This window comes from Liolophura sinensis, chromosome 1 (genome assembly GCF_032854445.1).
Source record: "Liolophura sinensis isolate JHLJ2023 chromosome 1, CUHK_Ljap_v2, whole genome shotgun sequence".
NCBI classification, from domain to species: domain Eukaryota; kingdom Metazoa; phylum Mollusca; class Polyplacophora; order Chitonida; family Chitonidae; genus Liolophura; species Liolophura sinensis.
Window position 1 is genome coordinate 34,606,249 of NC_088295.1, and position 9,263 is coordinate 34,615,511.

General features: G+C 41.6%; 1 protein-coding gene across 1 annotated transcript; it reads right to left on the bottom strand.

The window, feature by feature from the left end:
• Positions 1–3,993: 3,993 nt before the first annotated feature.
• LOC135470482 (tubulin alpha-1D chain-like) lies at positions 3,994–9,263 on the bottom strand. The gene is made up of 3 exons (XM_064749460.1): positions 9,195–9,263; positions 6,224–6,446; positions 3,994–5,410 (listed from the first exon to the last, which is right to left on the bottom strand). Exons 1-3 carry the CDS (start codon positions 9,195–9,197, stop codon positions 4,284–4,286), a joined length of 1,353 nt encoding a protein of 450 aa, XP_064605530.1. The 5' UTR covers positions 9,198–9,263; the 3' UTR covers positions 3,994–4,283.

Sequence of the window (9,263 nt, forward strand, 5' to 3'; positions counted from 1 at the left end):
AAACTGAGAGTTTTTGTTATAAGCCTGACTGGCAACTAGTTGTTTTTAATTCTGGAACGGCTGTTTACTAAACCCTATAAACATTCTAACTCACATAGTATAAGGGCCAAAAAACATGTAAATGTAGCGTGACGTGTGAACAGTTCTTCCATTTTAATATGTGTGGAATATTGTTGGTCCTCTTTTAAATCGCAGTATGCTAAGGTGCCACAGGCCTATATATAACTTTGTGGTTTAGAAAAACGGAGTCGTTATAATGAAGTGAACTGATGTTTCCGGCTTATATTTCTTTGAGGTTTAATTATATTGCCCGAGAGTGATATTGCATTTCATCTAGATATTTGGCTTTATTTATTCCACCAAAGAATTCATGTGCCCAGAATAATCAGGAACCCAGACAAATTAATAAGAAAAACGAATTGAGCCGACCATTTCGCTCTACACTGTGGTCTTCGATAGTGGGTTGCGGGTACGGTAGTCTCAGCGAGTAATTAAAAGTACACCACTGCTAACCACACAAGGTGCAGGTTCAATCCCGGCCAGGGAATATACAAGCTTTCACTCGCTCGCTGCTTCTACACGGGCTTCCATCACAATAAGCGGTTGAGGGCACTCATAGTACATCACGCGTGGATGAAGTCGTCGGTAACTTGACAAATCTCGTTGGTTTATCCAGGGTATAATGCCCACCCACAGCTTATATTATCTGTACAATTATTTACCTATTGGAAAAGTTTCATAGGTTACAAATGGCCGACATGTGTGTCTGTATGATACATGACAGAGTTTTGATTCCCAAAAAGAAATATCGATCAGAACATATCGATGTGGACATTTATTATGCTTCACTGTAGAAAAAAATACATTCCCAATTTATGTATAATTTCATCCTGAACACAAGATGTTTTTTATGAACCGCTTTGGTGACTTAATGGTTAGAGCGTCCGGATGTTAGTCCGGAGACCTAGGATCTAGTCAGGGTCGGATCATTACTAGACTTAAAAAATGGTATTTGCTGCTGTCTCGCTTGAGCGCTTGTTGTCATATGACTACAAAATTGTTACAGCAGAACGATTTTGTCGTCGATTCTGTCCGGGTGTAAAGGATGTGAGCATCTCATTGATGATGATTAGTTCATGAAAAGGATCATGCCGATCATGACAAAACATTGGAATAAGTCATGAAGCGTATTTCAGAGAAAGCAATCTGACACTGAACGTCGAAAAGTGCCAGTTTTCACAGAGCTTCATTGACTTGCTACAATATTTCAGCCAAAGAAGGGGTGTCCCTTGAATCAAACGTGAAAGTTATTTGTGTCTACAAACACAACTTCAGTCACTCCTTGGTACTACCAATTTCTACCTCAAATTTGTACCATACTACGCCGAACCTGCAGAACGTTTCCGTCAGTTACTTTGGAAAACTGAATCATTGAACTGGACACAGGAGCACGCTGATGCGTTTACAACTGAAACAGCGGATTACCATACCGCCTGTACTTGCCCATTTTGACCGACGATCCAACCTGTTACATGTTATAGCAGATGCCTCAGGATACGCTGCAGTACTGTCGCAAATCTCGGATGGCCATGAACGCCCTGTGGTTTTTGCTTCCCGAACTCTCTCACCTTTAGAGCGGATATATTCTACGAGTGAACGTTAGGCTCTTGTATGCATATTTGCATGTGAACACTGACATGTATCTCTCCGGTCGCAAATTTACCTGGCGAACAGACCATGAAGCACTGAAAGCATTACTGTCAACATCTGGATCAGGGCACAGGGGAATTGGAGTATGAAGTATGAAGAGTAAAGTAGCAGACATGCTCAGTAGACTCGCTCCTGAAGAAACAGTGTCAACTTCGGCGACACTTCAGTAAGCTTCAGTCAGCGATACAGTTCTCCAACTATGATTTACAACTATGTTTTAAATGGATGGCCTCATCATGTTTCAACAGAACTGAGAGTATATCACGCCTCCAGCATGAGTTATCTATTTGAAATGATTCGTGTATTGCTCTTGGTTTTAGAGCAGTAATACCTGGCAGTCTTCAAAAACGTGTCCTCAACATGGCACATGGTGCCCACCCAGGCACAGTTCGCAGAGATGTCGCAACACCGTCTGGTGGCATTTCATACACTGAAGATTTCATGACAAACTGTGAACCATGTGCACTGAATGGAAAATCGGTAAAACCCATTCAACCTCCCAAACAGATCATACTTTGGTCAACTCAAACTTGGAAGTAGATTGTCAAAGACATCTTCAGCGAAGTTCAAATTGCTTCAAAGGATCAGCGATTTATATTAGTTGTACATGATCTCTCAATTCCAAGTGGCCTGAAGTTACCATGACCAACAGAATAACTTCAGATGCAGTCATTCGTATCTTGGAAGATCTCTTCGCTCGTGGGGGATTACCCCTGATGTTGTTATTTCGGATAACGGTGGCCAATTCACTTTCGATTAATTCCAAAGGTTTCTGTCCAGACACAGAATCCAACACCGTCTGACATCTCTCTACAATCCTCAAAGCAATGGAGCAGTTGAGAGATTCAACAAGTGTTCAAGTCGGGGCTGAAATCCAAAATCCGACCTGGGAAAAACCTTCGCACAAAGTTTCCGCTTTCTTTTGCAAAGCTACCTTGCTTTGGACATGCTTAAACCACCGAATAAGGACATATCTAACTCATCATCACAAAGCAGGTTGCCAAGAACAAGACAAGTTTAAATGCTACAGTCACGATTGAAATCTGGTGACTGGATTCGTGTAAAACGTCCACAATGCAGTCACAAGTTAAAAACAGATTTGTCTAAACCTCACCAGATCGCAAAGAACACAGGCCTAGCATCTATCCCGCCAGATGATGGATCAACATGGAATGCCAGACGCTGTATTCTGTCACGTCAAGAAATACTACTGGAAGACAATCTTTAGAATCCACAAGGAACTGTGCTCGAAATTCACAACATAATCCTGTCGTAACTACCAGACGCACGAGACGAAACAGAAGGCCACCCAGATACTTACAGGAATATGAACTCTAAACAATAACGCCATTTTCTGTTTATTTGTAAATCCTACTGAGTTCTATTTTGAAAATATACTGTCCCACTCTCCTATGTTCAGTAAATCGTCAGTTATGTTTTTGGATTAACCTTTGTGATCACATGACTGTACAAGCGCGTATGGTTGTTATGGCGAGAATAGAAGATACGTTGAAATCGTTGTTTCCTCCATCTGCGGACACAACAGAAGTCAGCATGCCCAGTGACTGCATTGGTGAGACGTACCTTGGGGCTGCACTGGCATTCTAACCACTCGTCAACGAAGGTCCCTCTGAGCTTAAAGTGGATAGTTGAAACATGAAGAGCTGGATTTGTCCCTAGTGTCGCTGGTCGATAGGCTGCAGAGGACACACTAACCCTTTACTCAAACCATCAGGCCGACATTCTTGCTGTCCTAGACACGAGCCCGACTTGGGCTCTTCATCTTTATGAAACAGTCAATCTTACCGTCCCAGACATGGATCCGACTTGGGTTCTTCAGCTGTATGAGGCAGTCAATCTTACCGTCCCAGACAAGCAACCGACAAGGGTTCTTCATCTTTATGAGGCAATCAATCTTACCGTCCCAGACATGGATCCAACTTGGGTTTTTCATCTTTATGAAGCAGCCGATCTTACCGTCCCAGACAAGCAACCGACAAGGGTTCTTCATCTTTATGAGGCAATCAATCTTACTGTCCCAGACATGGATCCAACTTGGGTTTTTCATCTTTATGAAGCAGCCGATCTTACCGTCCCAGACATTCATCCGACATGGGTTCTTCATCTTTATGAAGCAGTCGATCTTACCGTCCCAGACATGCATCCGACATGTGTTCCCCTCCTTTATGAGGCAGTTATTCCTACCAGATCTCGTGAAGCCCACGCTATAAGCACTTGAGTTATCCTGATATAATCATGCATAACTATATATGTCATATAAATTCTAAAGCAAGAATGATTTTTTTTTACATATTATTATTTATTTGGTTTTTAAAGGATTTGATGAATGTAATACAAACAGAGAGAAAATATGAATATGGAGGCAATGAATTTCGCTGAATTATGTATAACTGTCATAAAGTCAAAATCTTTCTAGAGGGAATCAGTATAGAAAGACTGTCTTAATCCATGTACATTATTTCTGTAGTCTTATAATGTCCAAGTTGTGTATAGATACCCTAGGTGTACACATAAATGGTTAAAAGTACAGACATGAATGCAGGTGTCGATGTCTAGTATTCGTCACCTTCTTCATCCTCAGCCTCCGCCGAATCCAGTCCTACCTCCTCGTAGTCCTTCTCCAGAGCAGCCAAATCTTCCCGAGCCTCGGAGAACTCACCCTCCTCCATACCCTCTCCCACGTACCAGTGAACGAAGGCGCGTTTGGCGTACATCAGGTCAAACTTATGGTCAAGGCGAGCCCAAGCCTCAGCAATAGCTGTTGTGTTGCTCAACATGCAGACAGCTCTCTGGACCTTGGCCAAGTCACCACCGGGGACCGCGGTAGGGGGCTGGTAGTTGATACCAACCTTGAATCCCGTGGGGCACCAGTCGACGAACTGGATGGATCTCTTGGTTTTGATGGTAGCAATGGCGGCGTTGACGTCTTTTGGCACGACGTCACCTCTGTAGAGTAGACAACAGGCCATATACTTCCCATGCCTTGGGTCACATTTGACCATCTGGTTGGCCGGCTCATAGCAGGCGTTGGTGATTTCAGCTACTGACAACTGCTCATGATAAGCCTTCTCCGCAGATATGACTGGGGCATAGGTAGCAAGGGGAAAGTGGATACGGGGGTAAGGTACCAGGTTCGTCTGGAACTCGGTCAGGTCCACATTGAGAGCACCGTCAAATCTGAGAGAGGCTGTAATGGAGCTGACGATCTGACCAATCAGACGATTCAGGTTAACATACGACGGTCGCGCTATGTCTAAGTTACGACGACAGATATCGTAGATGGCCTCGTTGTCGACCATGAAGGCGCAGTCTGAATGTTCCAGTGTCGTATGAGTAGTGAGGACAGAGTTGTAAGGTTCCACCACGGCAGTCGCCACTTGTGGCGCCGGATACACCGAGAACTCCAGCTTGGACTTCTTCCCATAATCCACACTAAGACGTTCCATGAGAAGGGAGGTAAATCCGGAACCAGTGCCTCCTCCGAAGCTGTGGAAAATGAGGAATCCCTGAAGGCCGGTACACTGATCAGCCAGTTTGCGAATCCTGTCAAGGACCAGGTCCACCTGTTCCCGGCCGATCGTGTAATGACCACGGGCGTAGTTATTTGCCGCATCTTCCTTGCCAGAAATTAACTGCTCGGGGTGAAATAGTTGCCGATAGGTACCAGTGCGAACTTCGTCTACAAGAGAAAAAAAACAATTTTCTCGTTTTAAAATTTATTCGGTTAATTGATACGAAGGGTCTTCAATAAAACAATGTCTCGTTTAATGTTGCTGATGGAATTTTTGGTAATCTAAATTGAGATATTCACTGGAGATATTTCCACTTATGTTGGCGAAAATTATCTTTTTATGATTTTGGATGATTTTGCTTCAGATTTTGAGCCATAAAAAGATACTGGAATTGTAAAACTCTTCTCTAAAAACCAGTATGACCTAAAACGTTGAAAATGCCACAATATTCCTAGTCTGAAATTAATACTTAATTGATATTCCTAACCGATTTCAACTCATAAGATTCACATATAATCGTTAGAATCATATTTCAAATTCTGATTCAAGTTAAAACCCACATGAGCATCTAGTTAATTTTCAATCTACGTACCGATTACTGTAGGTTCCAGATCGACAAACACAGCTCTGGGGACATGTTTTCAAGTTAAAACCCACATGAGCATCTAGTTAATTTTCAATCTACGTACCGATTACTGTAGGTTCCAGATCGACAAACACAGCTCTGGGAACATGTTTTCAAGTTAAAACCCACATGAGCATCTAGTTAATTTTCAATCTACATACCGACTACTGTAGGTTCCCGATCAACAAACACAGCTCTGGGGACATGTTTTCAAGTTAAAACCCACATGAGCATCTAGTTAATTTTCAATCTACATACCGATTACTGTAGGTTCCAGATCGACAAACACAGCTCTGGGAACATGTTTTCAAGTTAAAACCCACACGAGCATCTAGTTAATTTTCAATCTACATACCGACTACTGTAGGTTCCAGATCGACAAACACAGCTCTGGGGACATGTTTTCCGGAACCTGTCTCACTGAAAAAGGTGTTGAACGAGTCGTCTCCACCTCCGATGGTTTTGTCTGAAGGCATCTGACCATCCGGCTGAATGCCGTGTTCCAGACAGTACAGTTCCCAGCAGGCATTCCCTATCTGCACCCCAGCTTGACCGACGTGGACGCTAATACATTCCCTCTAAACACAAACAAACGAGAGAAAATGTACATGTTTCAAATTGTACATCTTACATATCGGAACTATGCACAATCCACCAATCATCCACCTAATTAACACAATGAGATATCTACCTATCATAACTGATGTGGAGCACTAGGTAATTTATTGACATTCTGATATACATAAAGGCCAGCAATCATATTTTCTCAGCAAACACATATACATGGTGAGAAATGAATAGAATGTCTGTCCCTGTGTTACTTTTGCTGGAGTATTATACCAAACATCCAGACACGCCTGAATTTATGACATGAAAAGACTCATTCCTTACAAAATACATATCATGAAATATTCCTAAAATAAAAGCTCTCTCTCTGTCCCTGTTAATGCAAAAGATAATTCGTTTTAAAATGAAAATTAAATGTTCGAAAAAAAGTGTTGGTCTCGACCAAGGCGGGGCGCAGGTTCGAATACAGCTCCCGTGAGAAAACTGGAAAGTAAATATTTATAATGAAACAGAGCGTCTATTGTAAATGTTAACTTGGAACAGTATATTTCATAAACACAAAGTCTAATCTTGTTTCGTGATATTAATCTTAATATGAAAGTAATGAATATTACATACGTCTTGTCAGAAAGCAGTAGGCTGTTTAACCTACCGCTGTACAGTGTTAACATTACTGCTTCACCAATTTAAATCTTTATGTGTGCAATTACTCTGTAATTATATGGGCCTCCGTGCCTCAGTCGGTTGGCGAGCTGGCGCAGCGTAATGACCCTGGAGCCTCTCACCGATGCGGTCGCTGTGAGTTCAAATCCAGCTGATGTTGGCTTCCTCTCCGGCCGAAAGTGGGAAGGTCTGACAGCAACCTGCGGATGGTCGTGGGTTTCCCCCCGGGCAAATCCCGGTTTCCTCCCACCATAATGCTGGCCGCCGTCGTATAAGCGAAATATTCTTGAGTACGTAAAACACTAATCAAATAAATACATAAATAAATAAATCAAACTATCCAGTACATAACTTAGAGACATACAGTAGGCCGTTTCAAATTGACGATTTAATTGTATTAAAGGGCATGCTAATTAAACGCCTTATATGTATCCTTACAATATACAATTTTAATGGAACCGAAAAGTACTATACATTACTCTCCTCCAAAAGACCCATACATGTTCAAATATAACCAGATTTGGCTCCCATGATGCTTAGATCCAATAATGCGCTTATAGTTTTGCAATCATTATACCAAAACGAATGACGATATTTCTTTCTTGCTTGAGTCTCAAAGCTTTCTCTGCCATATTGTGTTAAAGGCCTCTTTCATGTACTGTAGCCTGTTTTATTTTAATCTAAAACTGTCCGAAATTTAAAACGGTTAAATGATACAGAACCATATCGATTTTACTTCAGTTTGCTTGGGTGATACAAAGGAGATTCGCAAGTTGTTTTGAACGTGGTGGAGGTTATGTGTTCACATCTATAACGTGAACTTGATTATAGGCTTGGCATTGAGAGCGTTTTATACACAGGTTATGAGGGTCATAATCGACGTACACTCAGTTTTGGAACTAGACTTCTGTCTCAATCTTGTGAAGAGACTTCCGAACCAGCAACATTAAACTGACCAATACACAAACATTCCGTAAAAAGCAGCGCCTGAACACGTGAAATGGCAGAAATACCGGTTATTTTTTCGGTTATCCGCTCTGCAACTATATCCAGCCATTCACGAACATACTAGATGGCCTAGTATAGCACAGTCTACTTGTAGCATCACCTATGTCCACGTATACATATACTCTACAACAGAGCATGATGCGTGGTATTTTTTTTTTCAGTCACTCAAATTTGGTAAAAACTGGATAAACTGCTTGAAGAGTGAAAACTTCACTTTGTACTGATAACACTGACAAAAGCCGGTTTTACGGTTGTCTGCGTTGAGTCATACTTTGTCATGCGTTTCGGTAGAAAAAATATCATCGTGGGAGAAAATGAAGTTGAAATATTACGCTAAATAAAGTGGGACGTGACCTACATTTTAGGGAACGTGTGTTCAACATTAAAACACATCGGGTTGTATGATATACCAGATCCAATCTTATATTACATGTATTCACCAGGGTGTGGGTTGTATACATCGCAGTCACGGCACAACAATACTTCCACTACATGTACCGCCATCAGTATATGTCCTCTTGGACTTCAAAGAAACTTGGCCGAAACAAAACAGTAGCATAAAATCTGTTCTCGAAACACTGAACTGGGTACTCTATCACTCCGTGACCGGGCTATGAGATGTAAACAACCTGGGCGTTATTATCATTGCTCTATTTGACGATGGAGTTACAAGAAATCTGTATGCCGGAGATACTATACAGTTAGGTATACCTTCAGTCAGTTAGCCTATAAAACGAAACGACACAGATAAGCTAGTTTTTATATAATGATGTCAGCCAGTTACCAAAAACGGCCAAAATAAGCTGTAGTTTATATTTATATAGAGTCAGTTAATTAGCGAAATTATATGCAAGCAGTGGTGGGGAAGTACAGTAAAAACATTGTCACACTTATAGCTATATGCACAATGGCCTACAAGAATAGTTATGATCACAAGGGTGATGGTTGATGCTATATGTAGGCTACGTTACTTTACCAACACGCCTGTAAGTGTGACAGTAGTGATATTACGCTACTATTGATGTAACATCAATCATGTACTTCATCACATTTTAATACGTGCATAAAAATTGCATATGTATACTCACCATTGTTCTCGATGTGACAAGATGATGTGCAGGCCAGACTCGATAACAGAGACAGGGATACAAAATCTC

Bases quoted from the DNA above. Each gene is read 5' to 3' on its own strand.
- LOC135470482 (XM_064749460.1), bottom strand. The intron at 5,411-6,223 runs GTATGTAGATTG...TTTCTCTTGTAG, and splicing joins TCTGGAACCTACAGTAGTCG to ACGAAGTTCGCACTGGTACC.